This window comes from Carassius auratus, unplaced genomic scaffold (genome assembly GCF_003368295.1).
Source record: "Carassius auratus strain Wakin unplaced genomic scaffold, ASM336829v1 scaf_tig00215202, whole genome shotgun sequence".
Taxonomy (NCBI): Eukaryota; Metazoa; Chordata; class Actinopteri; order Cypriniformes; family Cyprinidae; genus Carassius; species Carassius auratus.
The window spans coordinates 17,465-44,895 of record NW_020527980.1 but is presented as its reverse complement, the minus strand read 5'-3'; the positions used below and the strand labels follow the sequence as shown (position 1 = coordinate 44,895).

At 41.3% G+C, this 27,431-nt stretch overlaps 1 protein-coding gene across 1 annotated transcript in view; it reads right to left on the bottom strand.

Annotated features, from left to right (window-relative positions):
* Positions 1-27,431, bottom strand: part of LOC113093897 (laminin subunit gamma-3-like) — a gene marked incomplete at its 5' end in the record, with an annotated part of 68,486 nt that overhangs the window by 26,391 nt on the left and 14,664 nt on the right. The window contains 8 exon segments of the mRNA XM_026259469.1: positions 543-741; positions 15,771-15,887; positions 16,524-16,660; positions 17,100-17,198; positions 18,724-18,841; positions 19,489-19,677; positions 24,039-24,205; positions 27,190-27,320. Of these exon segments, the coding sequence (XP_026115254.1) occupies positions 543-741; positions 15,771-15,887; positions 16,524-16,660; positions 17,100-17,198; positions 18,724-18,841; positions 19,489-19,677; positions 24,039-24,205; positions 27,190-27,320 (1,157 nt within the window).

The window sequence follows — 27,431 nt, the reverse complement described above, 5'->3', positions numbered from 1 at the left end:
TCCTCATTAGCAACAGTATTCTTATTGAATTTTAACATTATGTGAACCTAGCAGTCTGCAAAAATCTCCTTAAAGAGCATTGCTTGTTTTATTTTTTTGTTTGTCTTTTTTCCCATGTAGTAGGTAAAGGACAAGAGCGGCAAATGCAGGTCTATGCAAAACAATACCAAACAACAAACTTTTTGATAAACTTAATTTTCAATGAAGTTCCAGACTGCATCAGTAAGAACTTTGTCCTTTGTTTACTTCATTTTATGGTGGATTCATTTACAAACAAGGCACAATTTTGAAACTAAAAGATGTGTCGACTATATTGGATGTGTCAGTAATGTTGAACCACACAAGTGTGAGTAACTGTTTTTATTAAGTGATCACTGTTGCTTTGTCTATTGTGTGTTAACCAAGCCGTTTAAGTTTAAAATGTTCAAGCCAAATCTGATCTTTGAATCCCTTTTTACCCATGTGCCTTATTTCAGCAATTTATTCACTATCTGCCCACATGTTAGCAAACAGTCGGAAATGATACGCTCACTCACACACACCTGAGAGTGAAAGTGTTGATGGGCGTCTTCTCCAATGAGGAATAAGTCTCCTGTTGTGAGTACACATCAGCAGTAACTGATATTCCAGAGCCCTCCAGCATCACGGTCACACTTCTGGGCAAGAGTTCTTCCAGCTCAGCCGTAAATGACACACTAAGGGTTCGTCCGTAACTTAGCAACCTGTTCCCCAGATATTTATCTGCAATATAAAGATAAAACATTTAACAATTACCCTGCACATTCCAATTTCTATGACCATGGTGTGTTTAAGCAAACATGAGTGTAACATCTATCTGATAGCAACAGCTAGGCTGTAAATTGAGTTAAGTGGCTTGCTCAAAGGCAGTGCAGAATTTTCTGGAACACAAACTCACAACCTGCAGATTACCAGCACATTACACCAGCCACTGAGCTGCAACGGCCAGATTACCAAAGATAAACAATGGCACAATGAAGAGTGTGTGACTGTGAAAGATAACAACTGTAAAAATATAATAGGCAGCCAAAATGTTCAGTTCACAGAAAGAAAGTGGATTTTTCTGCTTTGGAGAAAAAAGACGGTTGTATCTCTCTGATCTTATTGTGTTTGTACATCTCTATATGCAAGAGGGTGTAAGAGGACGAACATAATTGCCACTCATATCTTTCCAGCCTCATTAAAGTGCTTTAACAAGACTTCAAAGAACCCCATGCTGAGCTTCCACAAAAATTAACATGCACGGACACACACACACATACATATATATAAGTCTGTAAAATAGAAAAGGCCAGAGTGGATGTTAAGTAGCTGGTACATTTTAAATAGCATCAGCAGTCAAGCTTGCCATTAGCTCTACTATATTCCTTTTGTAGCAGCAGAATTTTAAATACCAGTAGAGAATGCAGAAGCATACTGAGATGTTTTCTAAATTCAATATTACAGGACTGCTGTTCTTGTACTGTATTTAATATTTAAAAACACTAACACTGAAATGTAAGTTTTTGTCAGTTGTGTAACTCATGTATGGATTATTGCCTCCAGGGGCGTCAAGTCGAGATGCCTGCAGCCTGCAACAAGGCACTGCAAATGTAAATGTGATATAGCAAACAGCGAGCCAGCACTTAAAAAAATGGTTAAAATAAACAATCAATTTAAAAATAAAATGCTAACACCCATCCCAAGGTGTGTGTGTGTGTGTGTGTACCTTATTCATGCTACATTGTGGGGACCAATATCCCCACAAGGATAGTAAAACCTGAAATTTTTGACATTTAAAAAAATATCAAAAATAGTAAATGATGTTTATCTGAAAGTGTAACAATGCAAACAAGTTTTCTGTAACGGGTAGGTTTAGGGTTAGGAGGTATAAAAATAGTTTGGTCAGTTTAAATGTAATAGAAGTCTTTGGAAAGTCCCCACAATTCACAGAAACAAACGTGTGTGTGTATGTGTGTGTGAGAGAGTTTTATTTATTATGATGTTTATGATGGCGCGCCTCCAAGCAGCTGGTGCCCCAGGGTCTCGCAGGACCATAATTCCTTGGGGCCACTGTATCTGTAGGCATTAATTCTTTACTCCTCGCAGAAGTTAATACTTGCTTCAGTCAAAGAACATTTTCCAGAGATGAGTTACACATCTTGGGACATAAAGCGATAGTAATACCTGTAAAAAAAATTGTATAGAATAGGATGGAGAGGGTAAGCCAAGGGAAAGACAGACTTAAAATTTTTTGCCCAGGCACTAGAATGGCCAGTGGTTACAGTAGAATTGTTTTATTGTTTTGGGACTTTGGGAGAAACACTCACACCTGCTGGCGGTGATTAGATAGAGGTTAGGGATAGAGGTTCAGTAATGTCAACCCTTCCTTTTCTTTCCCTCTCCATACTTTTGTCTTAAAGGAAAACGCCGTTGTTTTTCCATATTCCACTATGTTCTTTCTTCAACAGACGAGTTGATACATACCTCTCCTGTCTCAGTGCGTGTACTCAATCACTGTAGCGAGCAGCGTCACTATACTAGTGTTTAGCTTATCACCATTCATTCTTCAGGATCCAAACAGGGATGAATTTAGAAGTCACCACTTTCATGTTTTCCCAATTTAAAGACTGTTACATGAGTAGTTACATGAGTAAGTATGGTAACACAAGATAAAATGTGGCGATTTTCTAAGCAGATAAAAAATTATAACTCTAATGTAAGGCGGAAGAGCACTTCACAGCACTTCGACCTCGGCGCAGTGATATCATCATAGAGAGTTTTCAGGAGTGATGATATTACTGCGCCAAGGTCGAAGTGAAGTCAACCTCATACATTATAATCATAATTTTTATCCGCTTAGGAAATTGCAACCTTTTATTTTGTGTCACCATACTTATTCATGTAACTACTCATGTAACCGTCTTTAAACAAGGAAAACATGGAAGTGTTTGGTAGCTTCTAAATTCGTCCCTGTTTGGATCCTAAGGAATGAATGGTGCTAAGCTAAATGCTAGCATTTTGGCGCCCCGCACTACATCGATTGAGTGCACACACTGAGAAGGGAGAGGTACGTATCAACTTGAGGGAAGAACATAGTGGAATATGGAAAAAACGCTGGAGTTTTCCTTTAAGGGCCATTGACACATCTTGGCTTTATAAGAAAAAACAAACAAAGAAAAAAAAAAAAACAATAACAATAAATTACATTCTGTGGATCCTTAAACATTGGTTACCCATTTAGGATCTGTAATTTAATGTGTGAAATAACAGAAAATATTAAAAGGTTCCAAAGTTTCAATCAATACACACATTCAAGTAATTTACTTGTCTAATTGTGATGCAGTAATGGAATATGTGGCGACTCATAATTCTTTGCATACTGTCACAAGTCAACACAGAAATCAAAGCAAAATTATTGTTCTTCCTGTTATCTAAAGCACTGGCAGCTCTGTGGGGTCAGATTTCTCATTGGACAATTTATTGGCACCCCTAGGAGTTTCTTGTTCCCATCATCTCTTCACCATTGAACGGAACCCTGAAATACATGCACGGCGCCGCATGCATCTCCTGAAACAAAGAGCTATACAACAGTCTAAGCCCCGACTACCTGAAAGCTTGTTAGATACTTAGCAGGAGTGTGTTTTCTTCTCCGCCCCCCTGCCGTTCCACATGCAGAGACAAGCATGAGTTAACTTCAACAAAAGGAGGCTAAAATGTTCTGTACCTGTAGGATTCCTGTTGTTTTCAGGTCTGTCGAAACGCTAAAAGCTCCGCTATAAGCTTGTTCACAAACTCCAGCACCAATAGAAATGCTAAGGCAATTTTTCACTTGAAAAAAAGAAAAAAAAAACTAGTGTGTGTTGTTTTCAGGGTTTGTACAGAAACTATATAATGTAAAACCAGGACTTTCAAGGACTTTTCAAGCATTACTTTTTTTTCGTTTTCAATGACAAAAATCAGAGATATCAATATTGCTATTATCTTTCAAATTCTAATAAATAAACTAATAAAACAAGCACATGCAAAGCATGCAGTGGCTGTGGCAACTTGAAAAGATACTATGGCAAAGTTATCGTTTTCCTTATTCAAAGTGATTTTTTTAATGAATATATGATTGACCTGAAGAGTAACAGGTTCATCATACACTTGGAAAATTAGGAGCTATAACACATAAGGGATGTGACAATACACTCAGCTCACAAGATGAGACAAAATACAGATACCTGGTTCACTAGATAGAGACAATATTTTAATACTATTTTTAAAAAAATTTCAGTGACAAAATATTTGTCTTTTAATCACAAAAAGCAAAACAATGAAGTTGTATTTTGAAACATATAACTAATCTAGAGCCGTAACTAATGATTATCTTGGTAATCAATAGCACTGAAAGTGAAAGTCCAACCCTCCCTGCAAATGCCGTCCAAAGCCACGCCCCCTGAATGCATTTATGCTCACATACCAGAATACCAGAGACAACATTACTACAATAGGCTACATCAGTGGTTCCCAATTCCAGTCCATGTTCCGAAGTGAAGTAAACCCCTGCCCAGGGAGTAGGGAGCAATGAACACGGTGTAGGGATCATATCGATTGGAACACAGTTCATTCACGTAGCTCGAGTTGATCATCTGTATCGGGTGTGTTAACTAAGCGAGACATGCAAAATATGTGCCCGAGAAAATCCAAGTAATCACATGGCTTTATTGAATATCACTGTTAAAATATGTATTATGCCTACATATAATATAAACATGACCTCTTTAAGTACATTATGTATTACAAATACCTGCAGAGGGCGCCAATGGCCTGGCCATGCTTCACTTTACAGCATGATCCAACAACTTTTAAATCCATGTCATTTTAAAGGTGCAATGTGTAATATTTACAATGATCAATTTACATAACTATGTTTTCAGAGGTGTATACAGACCTTTCTTAATGAACCGTTATGTTTTTATTACCTTTTTGATTGAGCAATTTCTATCTATATACACTGCGGGTCCCCTTGCATGGAAGTCGCCACCATGTTTCTACAGTAGACAAACTGCTCTACAGAGCGCGTTTCGTCACTTTGTTGTTTTTTTTAAATAAAACACCGACACAATGATGAACAAGTACATTAACATTCACAATACCATCGATTTATCGAATAATTAAGTAAATATAATTCCTTAATTTACCTTTGTGAAGAAATGTCATTACTCTCTGCTGTCTTTACCGACGACATCTTTACCTGTGTCGGCCACCTTAGCTTCTCTAAAGGGAGGGGTGAGCGGGGAACTGAGCCTCACCGCTAGATGCTGCTAAAATTTACACACTGCACCTTTAATATTTCATTCAACATTCAAACTTAGAGGGAGGGTTTGAACTTTTATTTTGAAATCGCGATGTTCAACAAATCACATCGGCTTAATAGAAATATGTTGATTTATTCTCCTGTGTTTGTATAGTTTAATAAATCATTTACGTTATAAATCTAGTGAGATAACACACACTGTTTTCCCAGATGAACGTTAAGCATCCCAATCTCACAGCATATGCAGATGAAGAGTTTGTGGACCGAGCTGCTGAGATGGATATGCGCTCCAAAGCTTGTAAATGATAACAGTGCAACAAAGTGCATCAGACACCCGAAACCCGAAATTCTCTGGAGAAAACTCGACAATCTGAGTAAGGTGAAACAACTGAAGCTAGAAATGAGAAAATATAATATAAAAGTAATATAAAAGTAATAATTATAATATAATATAATTCAAAAGAATACAATATCCCCCATAGCATTCAGCACTACCTGTTTAACTCCCATCTCTTCAAGATCAAATTTGATTAAATGGAGGTGTTAACCCTGTCTCAGACAAACAAATTAATCGTCACCACGACGACAAAGCCTCGTGACATTTAGGGAGCCGCCATCAAACTTAACAATCAATCCGGGCTTTAACTTTTCCCTGACTCAATTAAACCCACTGAGCCTCAATTACATTTCCTCAGCTTGACACAAACAATCCCTCTGAGGGGATGGATTGAGCATCTGGGTCGTTTTTATAAGGAGAGTCCTGCTGAAACGCATTTTCTACATCTTTAAGAAAGGGCAGCATGTGATGAAACAACCTCTAAAGTAACGGAAATTAAATTATTTATTTTTATCATTCAGCATTTGAACAGTTGCAATAAAAATCAGACCAGGTAGATGACATATTGATTGTGACACGAATGAAAGCAAAGCTGTGAGTTCAGTCCATTCAACACTATGCAGATGGATAGTTGAAAATTCTGTCATCATTTACTAACCCTCATTTGGATCCAAAATGAATGAATGCCTTTTTTCTTCTTTGGAACACTAAAGAAGATATTGCCAAACAATTTTGACTTCCATGAGTATGGTAAAGCAACAACAACAGCACTGAATCATTTTTCAAAATAACGTCTCGGTTACGTATGGTAACCCTCGTTCCCTGAAGGAGGGAACGGAGACGCCACGTCGGATGACCGACGAATATGGGATATCGCTTCGATAGACCAATCTACTTCGAGTGTAAACTAAACGAGCCAATGCACATTGGCATGCAATTATTGCATCCAGCTGCCGCTGATCACTGCGTGAGTATAAGAGGGCAGCAGGTGCAATGCATACCAGTTTTTCGCTGAGGAGCCGAGCCGGGAACCCGGCAGCTCAGCGGCGGTACAGCAACCATGGCGACGGGACGTGGCGTCTCCGTTCCCTCCTTCAGGGAACGAGGGTTACCATACGTAACCGAGACGTTCCCTTTCAGTCGGTCACTCTCGACGCCACGTCGGATGACCGACGAATATGGGATCCCTATCAAAGCGCCATGGGTGCTGCCCCTTCCAGTGCCCTGTGCGAGCCGCCTGCGCCCCTATTAGGTGTAGGCCGGGGCTCAGAACAAGTAGCTCCACTCACCATTGTCAAAGCACCACCTCACTGGGTGAGATTGGATAACACTGGGAAAACGTACCCGGTCCGCTTGGAGCCGGGACGCTGCGGAAGCCCCATCCTTCCCGAAGGAGGTCTCGGAGGCAAATACACATATAGCATCCGCTTAGGAGTATACGGAGAAATTTGAGGTGATTAAAACCCTCTTGGGAAGGCAGAAGTCTGCCGGGGAAACACGGGCTCTAAGGCTATACCGTGGACTATACACATACGAGTACCGCTTAGGTCTCAATATGGAGCCCAGCCTTCCATGGTTCTCACGGATTCATCATGAAGGCCTGGCGCCGGACGTTCCGCCGCGTCCAGCTGCCTAGGGTGATGGAGGAACTCAACAGGGTCTACAGTTCGGACACTCTGGAGCAGTTTTAGCAAGCCGACACTAACCGGGGCCTCTCAGTGCCACTACCCGTTTGAGGTGAGAACACAGGAGGATACCGGCTCTACACGAAGGCTATAGAACCTAGCGAACGTGTTAGGGGTCGCCCAGCCCGCAGCTCTACAAATATCTGTCAGCGAGGCGCCACGAGCCAGCGCCCAGGAGGATGCAACACTTCTAGTTGAGTGAGCTCGAAGCCTGAACGGGCAGGGCACATCCTGAGCCTGATAAGCCAGGGTTATGGCATCCACAATCCAGTGGGCCATCCTCTGCTTAGAGACGGCATTCCCCTTCTGCCGGCCTCCGTAACAGACAAAGAGCTGGTCTGAGGTCCTGAAGCTTTGCGTCCGGTCCACGTAGCACCTTAATGCTCGAACAGGACAAAGCAAAGCCAGGGCTGGGTCTGCCTCCTCCAGGGGCAGCGCTTGCAGGTTCACCACTTGGTCTTTGAAGGGTGTAGTGGGAACCTTGGGCACGTAGCCAGGCCGGGGCCTCAGGATTACCTGGGAGTCAGCCGGCCCGAACTCTAGGCACGAATCGTTGACCGAAAATGCATGCAGGTCCCCTACCCTCTTGATGGAGGCCAGTGCAAGCAGGAGCACAGTTTTCAATGAAAGAAACTTTAGCTCAACTGAATGCAAAGGCTCGAATGGGCCCTGCTGTAGTGATTTAAGCACTAGAGACAGGTCCCAAGAGGGTATACAGGGGGGCCGGGATGGATTTAACCTCCTGGCCCCTCTAAGGAACCTGATGATGAGGTCATGCTTACCCAAAGACTTCCCATTCACAGGGTCATGGTACGCAGCAACAGCGGCAACCTGGACTTTGAGGGTGGAGGGAGACAGCCTTCGCTCCAACCCTTGCTGCAAAAAGGATAGCACGGCCGCAATCGGGCATCTTCGGGGGTCTTCTCGGCGAGAAGAACACCACTCAACGAACAGGTTCCACTTCAAGGCATAGGCGTGTCTCGTAGACTGTGCTCTTGCCGAAGTGATGGTGTTAACTACCTCTTGGGGTAGGTCACCTAGAACCTCCGCGTCCCGTCCAGGGACCAAACATGGAGTTTCCAAAGGTCTGGACGCGGGTGCCAAATGGTGCCCCGTCTCTGAGTCAGTAAATCCCTCCTCAGAGGAACCAGCCAAGGAGGGGCTGTCGAGAGGAGCACTAGTTCGGGGAACCAGGTCCGAGTAGGCCAATATGGCGCTACTAGTAAGACTTGCTCCTCGTCCTCCTGGACTTTGCACAACGTCTGTGCGAGAAGGCTCACTGGGGGAAACGCATACTTGCGTAGGTCCCGCGGCCAGCTGTGTGCCAGTGCATCCGTGCCGAGAGTTCCCTCGGTCAGGGAGTAGAAAGCCTGGCAGTGAGAGGTCTCTGGAGCAGCAAACAGGTCTACCTGAGCGGCTCTGAACCGCCTCCAAATCAGCTGGACCGTCAGGGGATGGAGTCGCCATTCTCCCGGGAGCATTGCTCAAGACAGCTCGTCGGCTGTACGACTGAGCAGGCCTGGAATGTGAACAGCACGAAGTGACCTCAGAACCTTCTGACTCCAAAGGAGGAGGTGGCGGGCGAGTTGCAAGATGCGACGAGAGCGCAGACCACCTTGGTGGTTGATGTACGCAACAGTCGCAGTGTTGTCCAATCGGACCAGCACAGGCTTGCCTCGTAAGAGACCTTTGAGACGGTTCAAGGCAAGGTGCGTTGCTAACAACTCTAGGCAATTGATGTGCCACTGCAGCTGCGGGCCCGTCCAAACCCCTGAGACTGCATGCCCGTTGTATGTGGCCCCCCCGGCGGTGGTGGAGGCATGCGTGTAAACCACAGCATGCCTGGAGATCTGCTCTAGGGGCACCCCTGCCCAAAGGAATGTCAGATCTGACCACGGAGTGAGGGTTTGGCGACAGGCCGGTGTAACTTGGACCCGGTGAGTGCCGCGCTTCCACGCCCACCTCAGGACTCGGCCATAAAGCCAGTGCCGGAGCGGTCTCATATGTAATAGGCCGAGCGGTGTAAGTGCCGCTGTGGCCACCATATGCCCCAGGAGCCTCTGAAAGAGTTTCAGTGGGACCGCCGTCCTGCTCTTGGACGTATTCAAGCAGGCTAGCACCGACCGCGCACGTTCCTCTGTGAGGCGTGCTGTCTGTTCGACCGAATCCAACTCCATACCGAGAAAAGAGATCCTCTGCAATGGTGAGAGTTTGCTCTTTTCCCAGCTGACCTGAAGGCCCAACAGGCTCAGGTGCCGGAGCACCACATCCCTGTGCTCGCACAACTGATCTCGAGACTGTGCTAGTATCAGCCAATTGAGAATGCGAACACTCTGCTCTCTGAGAGGGACGAGAGCTGCCTCCGTGATTTCCGTGAAGACACAGGGAGACTGGGACAGCCGGAAGGGCAGGACCTTGTACTGATATGCTAGTCCTTCGAACGCAAGCCGCAGAAAAGGTCTGTGGCGCGGAAGTATGGACACATGAAAGTACACGTCCTTCAGGTCGATCGCTGCAAACCAATCTTGGGGACGGACGCACCTGAAAATGCGTTTCTGTGTCAACATTTTGAACTGTAGCCGATAGAGGGCCCGATTCAAAACTCGCAGATCCAAGACCGGTCGTAACCCACCGCTTTTCTTGGGTACAATGAGGTACGGGCTGTAAAGCCCCTTCCTCATATCGGCTGGAGGGACCGGCTCTATCGCGGCCTTCGCCAGTAGGACTGCGATCTCTTTCCGCAAGACAGGGGCATCGGACGCTTCCACTGTAGTGAAGCGGACACCGCAGAGTTTGGGGGGAAGCCGGGCGATCTGAATCGCATAGCCGAGGCTGATGGTTCGCAGAAGCCAGCGAGACGGGCTGGGTAGCGCTGACCAGGCGCCTAAGAACCATACAAGCGGGACCAGCAGAACCACAGCCGTACCCGCAGTGGGGCAGCGAGGTGGAACACAGGGGCCCAACTCGGGCGGCTTGTGAGCAGGCCGGAGTGTGGTGCGAGTGTGGGGTGCAGGGCTCACCTGGTTCCACGGGTTGGCAGAGGGTGCGTGAGTAGGGCCTTTGTTGACGCTCTCGAACCGCCCGCAGCTGCCATCTGGCGAAGGAGGAGGATGAGTGAGGTCCGGTGCTTGGCCGTCCGCAACTCTCCGTGCCCTCCTGGGACCCAGAGAGGGAGGAAACTACTCTCCTGTCGAGATTTCCAAATTCTCCGCCTGGCCCTCCTCCAGGGGAGGGAGAGGTGCCTACACCATCCCCCAGAAAGCAGCTACCTCTCTCTGGGTCACCCGTCCCAGGGCCTCTTGCTCTTCTGCTTACCGTCAGGTTTGACGGGGGCCAGGACGGGAGGGGCAGCCTGCCTGTGCCCAGCTCAACGGCACCACTTGGAGGCTGCTGCAGATGTGACGCGTGAGCAGGGGCGGATGCAGGGGGCTGCCCTCGGCGACGAGCAGGCTGGGGCACTGCAGCCGGCGGGTGGGTGGAGATAGCAGCAGCTGCCCGCCGGGGCAGGATGTGTCGGATCGCCTCAGTCTGCTTCTGGGCAGCCGAGAATTGCTGGGCCAAAATCTCGACTGCGTCGCCGAAGAGGCCGGTCTGGGACACAGGGGCATTGAGAAACCGGACCTTGTCGGTGTCCCTCATGTCTGCCAGACCCAGCCACAGATGGCGCTCCTGGACCACTAATGTGGACATCGCACGACCCAGCGAACTCGCGGTGACCTTCGTCGCTCGAAGCGCAAGGTCAGTGGCGGTTAGGAGCTCTTCCAGAAGCGCTGGATCGTGACCACCCTCGTGCAGGTCTTTCAGTGCCTTAGCCTTGTGCACCTGCAGTAACGCTATAGCGTGTAAGGCGGAAGCAGCTTCCCCGCAAGCCACATAGGCACTGCCGGTCAGACCAGACGAGTGCCTACAGGCCCGGGAAGGGAGCACCGGGTCTCCACGCCAGGAGGCGGCGGACTTAGGACACAATTGCATCGCTACCGCCCGCTCCACCGACGGGATTCCTGAATACCCCTTCGCTGCACCGCCCTCGAGGGTGGTGAGGGAGGAGGAGCCCACCGGCTGGTTTCTGGCAGTAAAAGGTGCCATCCACGACTTGGTGAGCTCGTCATGCACTTCCGGAAAGAAAGGCACTGGGGTGGGGCGCTGAGAACCAGCGCGCACCACCCCGAGAAACCAATCATCCAGCCGTGAGGGCTCGGGACGCGGTGGGGGATTCCACTCGAGCCCTACCCTCTCGGCGGCCCGGGGAAGCATAGCTGCCACTTCGGGATCCGAATCAGGCTTTGTCACCATCCCAGAGGACGGTAGCGCAACCGAACCGTGATCCGACAGCTCTCCCTCCGATGCTGAGATCGACATCTGGTCGGGGGGAGTCCCACTGGATACCACTGGTACGCTCTTTGAAGAGGGCCCAGCGCGTTCCGTGGGTTGCTCCACTGGATCGGAGGTGCTAGAGGAGTGATGGTCCCCAGAGGGTTGGTTCCCTGCGGGGTTTGCCACCACTGTGATCCTCAAACCACTCGCGCTACTGCCGGAAGTGGTTCTCGTCTGTCGGCCGCCAGAACGAGCCCCAGATCGCGGCCGCGGCAAACGGGACTCCGCCCCCCTGAAGGTAGCGGAGCCTGGTTTGCAGCTCCGAGATGGTCATATTCCCGCAGTGAGAACATGACTCATCCACGAAAGCCACCTCAGCGTGCTCGACGCCCAGACACGTGAGGCAGCGATCGTGACCATCACCCGGTGCCAGGTAACGACCGCACCCAGAAACGCACGGGTGAAACGGCATCCTTATAAGGACGATCCGTCGTCTTTACAAAGACGCACCCGTGAAGCTCTTTTAGAGAGAATTTGCTCTTTTAGGAAATGCTCTTTCAGTGCTGAGGCGCACAGGGGGGATGGCCGCTTGCAACACGACAGGGGTAGTGCAACCTGAAGTGTGCAATCCACTCGACACAGGAACGACCGCCGCTGAAGCGCCGTCTCGCCAACACACGAAGCTTCCGAGAGCGTGCTGAACTCGTAGTTCACAGCAGACACAGTTGAGCAGAGCGATACTGACGCTCGGCTCCGAAGCGAAAAGCTGGTATGCATTGCACCTGCTGCCCTCTTATACTCACGCAGTGATCAGCGGCAGCTGGATGCAATAATTGCATGCCAATGTGCATTGGCTCGTTTAGTTTACACTCGAAGTAGATTGGTCTATCGAAGCGATATCCCATATTCGTCGGTCATCCGACGTGGCGTCGAGAGTGACCGACTGAAAGGGAACTTAATGTTCCACAGAAGAAAGTAAGTAATCGCTTTCAAATAGCACGATTGTAATTTTTTGAGCGGACCATCCATTTAAATTCATGCCTAAGTGTCATAACCTTCATAATTTCATATGAATAAAATTATGCTACAAAATATACATTTATTTTTAATGCATCATTTTAATAATAATTAAATATTTATGATTTAATATATATTTACTCTGTACATAATTAAACTAATACAAATAAATGAAATACAAAAATTTAAATATATATTTAAATATTAAAACTATATATAATTTTTTTTTTATATACCGGTATATGAATTCTAACATCATCTAACATGTTGAATGTCAAAAGATGTATTTTCAATGCCTTATTACCTGCATGATTACAGCTATCAACATCACAGCATACAGTATACATACTGTACTTACAGTGTACTTCTCTCTCTTACAGCCTCATTTTTGTTTGGATCACATAACATACTGTATAAAGTCAATTTTGATTAAGGGAATGTGATTAAAATGATAGTTCACCCCAAAATGAAAATCCTGTCATTAATATCTCACCCTCATGTCGTTCCAAACCCATAAAACCTTTGTTCATCTCCTGTGATCTAATGCAAAACATCTTTTTTTTTTTGTTCCGAAGATGAACAAAAGTCTTAAGGGTTTGGAGCGACTGGAGCGCAAGTAATTCATGACCGGATTTTCATTTTGAGGTGAACTAACCCTTTAAAGATGAGTAATTAATGACAGAAATGTAATTTTGGGGTGAACTAACCCTTCGAGGATAAATAACCTGCTAAAAGGGTTTCTGTATTTCCTAAAGCTCTATTAAAGGGATAGTTCCCCAAAAATTCAATTACTCTCATGTTGTTTTTTGTCCATAAAATGGAAGTCAATGGTCACCAAACTGTTTAGTTTCCAACATTCTTCAAAATATCTTCATGTTACACAGAAGTCAGTCATTAAGCTTTGGATCAACATAGTGTGAATAAATGATGACAGAATTTAAATTTTTAGGTGAACTATCCCTTTAAGTTACACAGTGAAGATCCTCTAGCTGTAACACAGAAGAGAGGCAGATCAGTCATTGAGGGGGACACAGGTTTATAACTCAGGTATTTATTCAGTATTTACCTCATTGCATCCACAGTGAGGTGTGCTTGCACTTTTTCCCGTTGTCATCCCACGCCACCCACTGCACTAAAAACCCAGCAGCAGCATCAGGCGGCATATATCAGACCTTTTAACAGAGGAGTCTGACCTTATTGCTGCAGTTCGATAGATATTTTTGCATTTTACAATCAGTGCAATCTTACATACGGGAGGAGAAGTTGGGTTGGATATCACGATTAAACCCCAGCTTTAAACATCAATCTCAGTGATTAAAGGATTGAGCCTAATTTGTGCCACTTGTCTCAGTTGATCACATTTGATACGTTTCACCAGCGAGTTCTGATTGCCAGGGAGATTTATGCCAGGCATATGGTTAGCTGTCAGGGTGCACTGGCCAAGTTGTTCATGGACACAATGTGGTACCTGGACGCATCTCTCCGAGTAAGGGAGACGTTTAGATCTCCCTCTAACACCCATCCCTCTCTAACTCTAATCTCACAGCGACCTCAGTTCCTCTCCATCTGTGTTTGTGACTCCGAGACAGCTTGCGACCAGCTTTTGGGAGGTGTGTATGTGTGTTTATGTGAGCATGTGTGTGTGACATGTTGTTTTCTCCTCAAAGCTATGATGAATGTTCCACTCTGTCCTCTCACCATGGAACAGATGTACCTCTGGGGAGATCACACACACATACACACAGTCTGGCTCAGTCAGCCAGCTAAACTCTTGGCTTGGCTGCTTGGCTATGGTATCTTGTCTCACCCCTCTGTTGACATGGCAGCCTCAGCAGTGTCAAACGCCCAAAGCTGTGCCCAGCTAGATGAGCTATTCAAGTGAAGAAACATTTGCACACAAACTCACACTCATAGCATCTATTAAACTCCTTCCAATAATCAAGACAGACTTAATAAGGAAAACGTTCCTCCTTCACATCGAAATTTCCTGAGACCGCTGGTGTGTAAAAAGCATTTAAGATCCAAATAAAGTGCACACCGCAAATCAGAGAGTGACGTTCATGAAAAGGATAATCTAAAAAGTCCTTGGGTGTTGTTCCAGTTGTCAGGGTGGCTGTACTCTAAAACAAATGCATGTGAATGACGAGATGAGAGTGTGTGGGAAAACAGAGAGAGCAAATAAGATTGTTAAACACATTGAAGGAGCAATAGATCTCGGCGCATTTTAGACGCGCGGCCATAATGACACAAACAAGCTCTTTGCCGCAGCGATAAGAGAAACGGCACCAAGTGCTGCAAAGAGCTGCAAAAGGGGCAACGCTGCATCTCTGTGGCCAGTCGATGGTGGGAAAACAAAGATGAATGAGACTAAACACGCAAATTAGGACCTTGTGGATACACATGAAACCTTACTATTCAATTTAGGGCTAGGTTAGGTTCAATTTATACTGCAAAAAAAGCCACATTTGTGTATTTTAAGAGTATTCGGTACTATAACGTTGTACGTTGCTAACATTGTATTTGTCTATGTGCCACTCGTAATCCATCTAAAAATTATGCGAGACATTAAGAAGTGCTGTTAACAGGATTTCTCCCAGAGTGAGCAGCCAAGTTGGTCTGGCTAAGTGTCTCTCCGTGGCGGTAAATTGCTGTGTAGACCAGAGTAAATCCCCTCAGCCTGTCCCCTACACTCAAGGGACCTGGACTAAAACTAGCCTCTGGACTGGCCTGTACAGCTGGTTCATCTTCAAAGGCTGCTCTATAAAATACTATTTATGGCCAAGCATGCTTGTTCTAGCCCATTGTTTATCATCTGTTTGTTTGTTTGCATAAAAAAGAAAGCTTTGAATAAATTACACTAGCACACACAGTCAAGCTATGGTAGGTTTAGCTTAGTCCAGTCCCTCTGAAAAGAACAGGCTTGATGTCAATATATGTCAATACATTTTACAGGTTTAGTTTTAAGACATTTTCTGTGTTCTAAAATTTTGTAATATACTATATAAGAATTGTGACAGAGACTATAAATCTAGTTACTAGTCTAGAATAGTTTGAAAGTAGGACAACATCTTCAGAAACAACACATGTTCTAAAAGGGAGTGTATATTTGTTGTCCTACCAGGTGCTTTGTAGAAGCCATTCTCCTCTCTGTAGGGCAACAGATAGACTTCTCCCTCCTTCCAGATGAGGGACTGTTCATGCCCTCTGGTGAACACACCCTTCCAGCCATCTGGATCTGAACACAGAGTACACACAACAAAGTCTGAGATTATCGGTGAAGGTGCTTCCATTGTGATTTTATTGTTTAATACAGAAATGTTCTTAACAAATTGAATCAGCATAATACAATATTAAACTGAAAATGTTAAACCCAGAATGTGTATGCATTCGGTTTGTCTCTCTTTTGCTTTACACTAAAACAAATGTTTGTGCAAAGCCTGCTGGTCATGTTCAGCAAAATACTTTTAGATGTATCTTGGATCTAGTATCTAGGACGTCTATACAAAGAGTCACATGATCAATGTCACAAGTTTGATCATTCAGTTTGAACGATCTAAAAAAAGTTCTAATTCATTTGGCACCATAGATTTTTTCTCTTACTAAAAAAATGAAAAAGAACAACACCTGAAATCTTAATTTAAACTTTTAAACTTTTTAAACTAAGTTTAAATTTAAACTTTTTTTTTTAATGTGTTCTCAGTTCTCTTGGACCCCACTATATATCTCGACTATTACCTGGAAAATAATACCAAAAGTGCTGATAAAGTGAGTGAGGAAAGAAGTGTCTGATTGCAGTAGGAGGCGGGTATTGAGAACACTGATATTCAGAATGTAAATCATGTCAAAACAGTGTAAATGTTTGATAAATCACCTTCTAGGAAGTCTGAAGTAATATTAATTGCCATGTACTGATTGGAGGACGAACAGGCTAGGGAGTGTCCAAAGCAAAAGCATTTTTTACAGCCATCTGGGTTTTCCAGTTGGAGGTTGAAAGAGCCTGGTTTACACCTATAATGCACATAAAGCAGACATATACTACACTGTTTTGTTTAAGTTTCCCCACATTTATCAAAACAATTTATGTAAAGATCTGAAAAATGTGGTGCTTATTTGAGTTTGCAGTGCAAATGAGCATTTCTCCATTGATTTATTATAACTAGAGTTATTTTTGTGTGTGTTTATGATGTGACCTAATAGGAAGCTCATTAAAGGAATAGTTCACACAAAAAGGATAATTCTGTTTGAAACACAGAAAAACTGTTTAGTTATTCAGTGTCTTCAAAATACCTTCTGTGTACAGCGGAAGAAACAAACTCATACAGGTTTGGACCAACATGAGGGTAAGTAAATGAGAATTTTAATTTTTGGATGAACTAACTGTGTAAGTAATAAAGTAAATCTATAAGTAATTAGCGATGATATGCAAGGGTGAGAAGCAGTAGTTCACCTGTTGCAGGACTGACCCTCCACATTAGTCTTGCAATGGCAGTGTCCGTCTTCGCTTGAACATACTCCTACACTGCCCCTGTTTTCACACTCACACAACCTGTTTAAACACACACACACACACAGATGAGAGAGCCACATCTCAGTTGGTTGACGGCCTCAGGTCAGAGCTGCTCTGTTGGGTGTAAACTTTTTTTTTAATCTCACTATGATCTGCTAGATGGCCTGAAACCATGGTTTTACCTGGCTCGCCATTACCCATAATTCTCCTATCTGACAAGTAACCTCCCTCCTCTCGTTTCTCTCCCATTTCATCTTTTTTCTTTCACGTTTCGCTCCAGTGAACCAAATAATTTGCACCCGAAAACAGTGACCCACATGGGCCACATGAAAGTGTAGTGGTGTATAAAATTTTAGTTTGTCGTTTGTCTTTCTCCTGTGTTTTCTTCTGCATAACACCATTATTTGCGTCACTGAATAAGCAAAATATGCAAAATGCAGATCTTCTCATGTGGATATAATCACACAGCTCAATACTGAAATGTTTTTTTCTTCTTCAAACAATTAAAATAACAGATGCAAAATTAAGTAACAGTACAACTTTAACATACTCTAAAACAATACATTTAATATAAATAATAAATTAAACATCACAGACAACCATTACTTTCCTCTGCCGCCACCTAAAATTTCAACATTAACAACATTTATTTCAAATGACAGATATTTCAGTCTGCCTGACACTTTTATATTTTATATCATATGATAGAGGAGGACAGTGTCCTAATCTACATTCGTATTATTGAGCTGTTTTATTTGTTGGTATTATTGGACTGCTTTATAGGTAGTATTTTATTTCAGGACTGCCCACCTTGGTTGGATATGGAACCAGCTGCCATCAAATCTGGCCTGCCTCTAAATTTGTTTATATTAATCAGAATTAAAAGATCTTACAAAAAACAACAACAACAACAAATGGAAATGTGCTGATAGAAGACTGAAGTAATACTGTATATTAATGTAAAACACTGAGAAGTTATTCCATCCTTTGATTTTGTTTTGTTCCTGTTCTCTCTGTTACATGTAAATTTAAACGCACAAATGTATAGTTAAAATGTAATTTTTTTTCAGTGTCAATAAATATATTTATAATGTTGTAAATTAACTATTTCCTCATACTTTTACAAACAAGCACTATGATATCACAATGTTTTTATATATTTTTCTTTTGATATGATATAGTACAAGATTTAGACAGAATCTTTCCTCTAGTAGAAGACATGTTTTCCTGTGTGTGCTGGTTCTATATCGTGTCAAGGTTGTTTTCCCTTATTGAATCTTTCACAGTCTGCAATGGTGTACTGTCTTTTTAAGGCTAGATGTGGCTTAAAAAGTCTCCAAATAGTTAATATAAGTGTTTTATTTGTGGTTTACTTCAATTAACTTTAATTTGTTTCACAGTATTGTTTGGTTGCAAAGGTTAGTATGAAGTATATTGGCTTAATTCTGCATGACATCAGTTTTCAAATGTACTTGTCAGATATTTCGGCAGAATTCTGCATGCACGAATCAAATGTTTATCTCGTTAGATGAATTCTTGGTAAGGATATTCTTGCTCTCATTACCTGCATCCACCAGGGCCGAGAGAGTGGAAACCTGACTTGCAGATGTCACACTTCACACCAGACACACCTGGCAAGCACACACACACTCCCTCTGCATCACACTGCAAACTCACAGAGCCTGGAGAGAGACAGAGAGAGCGAGAAGACAGGCTTTGACAGACATTCATAGCCTTTAGGTTTTTTAATGAGTACATGGATAGTTTCAGCTGCATTAAAGAATCATTTCCTTATCTAAAAATTCAGTCAGTAAAGGTTAATAAATGCTAATTTGAACATATCTTATACACACATTTTTGTCACCTGAAGCAAAATCAGATATTTCAGATACAAGACGAACAAGATTAGCGTGTATTAAACAGCAACAAATAATTTAAAAAGTGCATGATTTTTTTCCCCTGGCATTCTGGGAATTTAAATCCATTAATAATGCAATATCCGAATGCAAATTAAAATGTAAATATTAAACCAATAGGCAGAATATTTAATATATTTTAAATATACTTTTTCCATCACCTGTAGTCTTGTTAGTATTTCCTATAATAAAAAGAAAAACCATGTTTGAATTTGAGTGTGTGAGAGACTTTTTTTTTTTTGTTGCTGTATAGTCACTTCAGAGCTGTATATTTGTATGCATATATGTTCATTTGCATTTTGAGTTTATGAGATTCAAGACCGATTACATGGGTTGATAGAAGATAGTAGTGAAAGTGTAAATGAGTGTGACTGATGCACAATTGGTTTGTTGAGTATGTAAGTATATCTCACCCATTGCATTACAGTTACAGTTCTGGCAGGTCCGCTGCGGTAAGGATCTAAAGAAGTTCTCTTTGCATCTCTCACAGTGAGGGCCAGCTGTGTTTTCCCTGCAGCCAACACAGCGCCCCCCACTTCCTGTGCTTCGGTACTGCTCTGCATCAAACACACATTCATCAGCAAGACCACTGCAGTTACACCCTGAGAAACAAGAGAAAGATGTGGAGGAACGTATAAGGATGGAACGAGAAGAAAAACAAGAAGAAAAACAAATAAAACTGATTAAAAATAGCAGTTGTTGTTAAAGCTTCTCTTCTAAAGCTTTCGGTCAAATTCACATAAGTGTGTTCAGTTTCAGTAGGCTTTAGATCACACACACTGCCTAATAAGCTCCCCCGCCACAGGCCCCTAGTTCTCAACATATCATCGAACCAGAACGCACAATGTCAGCTTTTTATGCATGCCGCTACCTAGGGGGGCATTGTGGGACATTACTCGTTTTATTACAGCTCCGTCAGTCTATTGACTCTGCAATAACCATCACATTATCACTTTCTAATGGGACACAGTTTCTCGAGCTGCCACTGAAAAAAGGAATGCATGCTATTACAATAAAGGAAATGTGCTGAGGAAAGGGAGAAATGCGTATTTAAATGAATTCAATCTCAATTTCTTTTACATTAAAATACTTTCCTAATGAGCACAGACAACTATAAGTAAACAAAATTTTCAAAGATTTCTCTAAAACAAACTAGCATTTTAAAAGGATTCTAGCATTCTAAATAATACTTTTATTCATCAAAGATGCCTTCAGTGACAGTAAAGACTGTTACATTGTAATGCTGTTCTTAATATTCAAACAATTCTGAAAACAAATTGTACCACGGTTTCCACAAAAATATTTAATATGCAGAAAACAACTGTTTTTATTGTGACAATAAGTATTTCTTGATGAGCAAATAAGCATATTAAAATATCATGTGACACCAAAGACTAAGTAATGGCTGCTTGAGAATTCATAGGAATATATTACATTTTAAAACGAACTAAAATAGAAAAAATTTATTTTATACTCTTTTTAAAATGTTATAATTCTTTTTTTACTTTGACTTTTTTTAAACCCTTCTTTCAAAACTGCACCAAAGCTTTTGAATGGTAGTGTACAATATGTGGCTCTCTGGAGATACTGAAACAGAAACAGAAAAACTAGATAATGTGATTGAAGCTTGGCTTCATCAAACATAAACGTTATTATAAACTTTACAGTGGCTTTGGCATTGATTGCATACTTCCAAGCACAGCAATGACTTGAAACAATTTAAATACAAAAAATGTAAATTATGTAAACTATGTAAATACAAAAAATGGTGTGAACCTGGGGCAGGATTATATGTTTGTTGAACAATGACAAACGGGCAGAGTTCAGGAAACCTGTTTGAAAACCTCTGAAATCATTATTTTTGCAATTCTGTTCAGTGCCACTAGTGACATTTAGAGAGAGCAAGAGAGATAAATGCATATCACTGTGAAACTACTGTGTTCAAAGTCATCAAAACAGACTGAAGAAAATGGAAACATAATTAGGTGCAATTGGTAGTATTTTCTAATTATGGATGGTTTTACAATGTTTTAGTAAATATGAAAATTTTAGTGTAGACATAATACATTTCTAGGTAGTCCTAATTAAATCAAATATTTAGTCATGCAAAGTAGAGCACTGCAATTTAACAAAGAAATTCCACTGCAAATATAAATAAAGCCGTGGTATCAAACAGCAACAAACCGTACGAGAACATTCTTGAGAAGCAAAACAAGGGTTTTGTGCTGTTTGCAAGCTAAATGTTCATCTTTTTTTCTTATACTTTCAGATTGGAGGGTAAAAAAGACATCCTATGTCCATCTGTTTGAAGAATTACAAGAGAGACATATGGTGGAAGCTTTCAGAATCTGCCATGCAAATGATAAACTTGGCAGAGTCTGTGACGAAAAACTTTGCGAAGCAACCATGCACAGACTTCATCAACGGTTGACTCCACCTCCTCACCAGCAGATAGTCCTGCTTTTGCAACCAGAAACTTGTTTATTCATTAAATCCACTTTGATGAGAAGGAACAACAATTACCAACAGAAACCCATCTGTTGACCACTGAAACAGAGAGTTAATTAAAGCAACGTGGAGCTTAGTGGAATACAGAATGAAAATAATTAACATGGCTTTTTTCGCCTTATGGGTTTGTCAGAATAGCCAATTACAGCACCCCCCTAAAGTATTTAGCAGAGATGCATGACAGCACACACGCACACAACACATTGCACGAACAAAACTTTCTTAGTTATTGTGCTAAAAGGCTAAATGGTGTAGTTTCATTGAATTACTAAATGATGTGAACATTCTTTTTGTAAGATTGTGCTGTAAATACAGTGCAGATAAAGTGAGCGAAAGATATCCAAGATATTGCTATGATAATACTGATGATAGCGGTAACTTCATACGGAGATGACATTGTACTGTATAACATGCAAAGTTAACTTCTTTTGATTTTATAAAACTTCTTTTAAGGTAAATGGTTACACGAAATTGACCTACAGTACATTTTAGATAGAGAATGTGCCACACTTTAATTATTTGTTTTAATTAAATCAGTTCAGTTAAACTGAGTAAATCAAGCCAATTCAATCACACCCAATGAATTGCAAGAGGCAACAAATTAACTTTTTAAACAACTTCATTTGAAATTTAATTTGAGAAAGTAAAACTCTGCAGTCTCCAACAGAATTCATGTTTAATGAAGTTTGAAGCATTAGATATATAATGCAGATGTGGAGACTCATAGAAGCTAAATTAATTTCCATTTCTCTGGTACTCCAAACAATGCACAGATGTTCAGATGGGCCCTCAGCTAAAACTTCAGTTTCTGCTGACTGATTTAAATTTACATGTTACTTCAAAACATAGAAAACGGATTAAAGATAATTTATTACCTTAACTAGTAAAATTAAAAACACTGTTAAATTAATCATGCAATGTAAAATGCAGATCTTGTGAAATGTGCCTGTGTATCCAGCATGATTGTGTGTTCTCTGTGTGATGGTCAGCTCGTTTTAATTGAATGCTTTAAACTTTAAATATGATAACTATAACTTTAATAATTTTTGTTTAATCAGTAATAAAATAACTTGAAATTTTAAAAAACGTAATATCTTTTAGCACCAAATATCGATAACTGTATCGATAAGATAAGTATCGGTATTGGTATGCAGTATATGTATTGGTATCAATAAAAGGTAAATGATACCCATCCACTGATCTTTAATATAGAACTGGATTGCTCATGACGTCATGAAAGTGAAGCCGCCGCGCCGCCATATTGGTAATCCCTAGTGTGCGTAAACGTTTTATTGAATTAATAGGAAATTGTATGATTTTAATGAAAAAACATCACTACCTAACAAGTCAGCGTTTATCAATTTTAAGTATTTCTGTACATTATTACAATGCAAACACCTATGCAAAGCATGTAAACGGTTATTTGTTAAATGTCGGGAATTTCCCCTACTTAAAGCTACGTTCATTACAGTAGCGAACATCATGAACACGATAAACATCAGACTGACACAACCTCAACATATAAAACAAACGGCAAAGTGCTCATTCTGAAATTTGAATTTATTCAAAGAAATAACTGACTAATGTTATACAGCAAGGATTTGAAGACATAAAGCTTAATTTCTAAGATAGTATATTAAGCTTTTAATTTCATTAAAGAGCAATATTAACAACATAATTGTATTATTCAGTGTAATATATTCAAATCCATTTCCGATACTAATACGTTTATGTTTAATAATTCCTGAAAAATCATGTTCATAATGAAATAGGCTATATTTTGTGTTGGATCAGTTACCTTTGTTGTCAGTGCGCAGCAGACACACCCACCTAAATTATTTGAATATATCGCTTATACTGCCACAAAAGACCGTAAACACTGCAGATAACATCTGAAGTAAAGATTGACTGATTTGCTTCAAATCGGGTGATTTCAGGTCAGCGGTTTGAATGTAACTCAGTGGTGCTCTCTGCTGGTAGGGATTAGTAAGATGGCGGATAGAACACTTCCGGTGGCTTCACTGTCTGTTGGCAGTTTAGAACGCGATGAACGATCCAGTTATGTATATAGATAAGTGTACCCATCCCTACTGGACACATACGTCCACAGAACTGCCCTGTAGAGGAAGTCGGACCAGTTATTTGTTTGTTACAGTACTTATTAGAAGGGTCTTCCTGCAAACAAGCAGACCCTCAGCAGTTGTATAGTGGATTGAATCAATACATCTTATGGGTCCTCTGATCTCCCCTCTCCATTGGGGGTCAGGGCTCATTCCACTAGAAGTATGGCATAAACAAGGCCTTCTTGTCCTGTGTTTCAATGCACGACATTTGTGACGCCGTGTAATGGTCCAGCCGTTTTATAGCCTTGACCTTCATGCCACTCCTGGCTCCTCAGTTCTCTCAGGTTGAGGGTGAATCTACTTAAACAGATAAAGAATCAGGCCATACTTACTCACACACTGGTTGGCTGAATCGGCAGTGGCCCGTGTCCATGGCCGGTCCTGGTAGAAAGGGGCACAATGCTGACAGTCAACCCCTGCAGTGTTGTGCTCACAAGCACACACCAAACGTCCCTCTTCATTGGAGAAACAGTCACTGGCATGGCCATTACACTTGCACCTGCAAAACAGTTGAGAGAACATTAGCATACTTCTAAGGCTCATTGTCTCAGTGGACATTCATAAAAAATTTCCTTTACCTAAAAAAAAACTCAGGATGTGGCATACTGGGACGGGAGGAACAAATGAGCCAGATGGTTGAATTTAAAACCAAATTACACCAAAATACAAAGCAAATTACGATATGCTACAGGGGCATTAAAAGTAAATATGAACTGGAAGAGTTGATTTAGAACTGTCAGATATATTAAGTAGAAAAGCATTCTGAGCACAGAGTAGATACTGCATTTATTATTATTGCCATAAGTTTGGCAGGAAATTAGATTAGCAAGCAGTGGTGGACAGTAATGGAGTAGCTTTACTTCGTTACTGTACTTAAGTACATTTTTCAAGTATCTGTACTTTACTGGAGTAGTTTTATTTTGAGCAACTTTTACTTTTACTTCAGTACATTCCAAAGAATAAAATCGTACTTTTTACTTCACTACATTTCATAAAACATATCGTTACTCCCTATAATATATCACGTGCTCCGACACGCAGAAGCGGTGTCTGATTCATCATGAACGAACTGAGTCTTTTCAAAATAAACTTTTAAATCGGATCGCGAATCACACCAAACGATTCGTTTACGAATTAGAATGATCCGATTGCAGCTGTTCTGGAGTCGACCACTCACTGATTCAAATGAACCGTTTAGTGCGAGTCAGTAAGAACCGGGAGATCTTGTGAGCGCGCGTGCGTCTGATGTTGCTAAAAGTAAGTTATGTCGAAATTTTGGATTAATTATTGTAACTGAAAATCATATTTAGGTCAAAACTGTCAGTTGTTTGGGAACTAAATCCGTTGTAAAGAGTGATCTATTTAAGCCCAATGAAATGCTCGAGTGCAGACGATGCAGACACATCAATTTTAGGTAAAAAAACAACAACAAAAAAACCCCATAAAACAACACAGATTAAATACAATAACTCATGCACGTTCAAATTCACAAGTTAACAAAGTTAACACTTTTATTAAAATGTCCTATGTTACGTCTGTTTTTATATTGTTTATCGACAGTAACGTTATACATATGTATATTGTTTGGATTAACTAGACGAGTAGACAGACATGAATGTTCATCGTACTGAAAATAAGTAAATATTGTTAGCTGATGCTAACTGTCTAGCTAACAAGCTTGTTAGTGCTAAGTTGATGTAATTTTTATAATGTCCAAATATTTTTATTCAGCCACACACACACACACACATATATATATACATATATAGATTACATCTGGTTAGAAAAGAAAGGATGTGATGTTCAGAACATGGTAACTACAGTAATTATCAGTGGGAAGAGATGCACCCCGTTTGGCTAGGGGTGTTTTTAAACCACAGACAAGATTTGAGAAGGAAAAAATCATTATGAAATTTGTTTTATTATTTTGTTTTCCTTAAAATGTTCTTCCTAACTTCAGGCCTTATTATCATGTCATATATACAGTACAGACCAAAAGTTTGGACACACCTTCTCATTCAAAGAGTTTTCTTTATTTTCATGACTATGAAAATAGTATATTCACACTGAAGGCATCAAAACTATGAATTAACACATGTGGAATTATATATGGAGTTATATACATAACAAAAAAGTGTGAAGCTGAAAATATGTCATATTGTAGGTTCTTCAAAGTAGCCATCTTTTACTTTGATTACTGCTTTGCACACTCTTGGCATTCTCTTGATGAGCTTCAAGAGGTAGTCACCTGAAATGGTCTTCCAACAGTCTTGAAGGAGTTCCCCGAGAGATGCTTAGCACTTGTTGGTTCTTTTGCCTTCTGTCTGCGGTCCAGCTCACCCCTAAACCATCTGGATTGGGTTCAGGTCCGGTGACTGTGGAGGCCAGGTCATCTGGCACAGCACCCCATCACTCTCCTTCTTGCTCAAATAGCCCTTGGTGCCTTCAGTGTGACTCTACAATTTTCATATTCATGAAAATAAAGGAAACTCTTTGAATGAGAAGGTGTGTCCAAACTTTTGGTCTGTACTGTAACTTTGATGTTCTGTAAAACAACTAACTTTAAAATACTTTTTTCTTACTGGTTAAGATCAGATGGTCATCTCTGTTTTCTCTCAGGTACATCACAGTGTAAGCTTCACAGTGAACATTACTCTAATCAGCGTAGTCCATATCAACAACAAAAATATCTTGACTCCATATAGTGGTTATTTTGGAAAAAAATCCAAGGTATTTTGAACAGTAGGATTATAAAAAAAAAAGTGCTAATATAAAATTAAATTAAGTAGCCTATATAAAATTGCAAACATCTATCTTGCAGTACTTTTTTACTTAAGTACATAAAAAAATGAGTACTTTTGTACTTTCACTTGAGTAAAATTGAAAAAGGAGTACTTTTACTTTTACTGGAGTAATATTTTACCATATGTATCTGTACTTTTACTCAAGTACTTGATTTGTGTACTTCGTCCACCACTGTTAGCAAGTGATGTATATTTTTACCAACTTTGCCTGATAACTACTGTAGCATTAGCAAATTTGTGCAGTTTATTGTAAAAACAAATAATCAGAGAAAAGATAAAAAGACGCTTTTGATATGTGAGCTGCTGGCAAAAAAAAAAAAAAAAAAAAAAAAAAAATTCAGACATGAACAAACTCAAACACAGACACAAACAATATACAGATGGTGACAAACACAAATAGGCAAACACTGTCTCTTCCACATCCTGTTTATATTCCAAATACACTGATGAGGTAGAATGTAGATCACATGGCTGACAAAACTCTCTCTCTCTCTTACTAAAGCCCAGTCCCCCTTGATATTAGAGCTCTTTCTCTTTCTAATTGTTCTATTCATCACTCCGTCTATTGCCATTTTTCTTCATTTGCTTGCTTACCCTTGTCTCTTCATCAGTATATATCTGCCAACACAACATCAATGACAGCTAAAAGACACATCTACATAGCTATGTTTTTATTTACCTGCCTCCCACGGAAAAATCAGATACAGCATAAAAATATGAACGAAGCACTTTGGGATCTTTGAAGAACTCATCTCCAAAAGTGTTCAGTCTGTCCAAAGAGATGAGGATATCAGTAGCTGTCACCCAGTCCTAGAAAGAGAGAGGGGAATTTAATTATTATTATTTTCTTATTAAACTCAAAAACATGAACTACTATGACTAAAGTAACCTGAGGTTAAGTAGGAAAAATTATTTAAAATG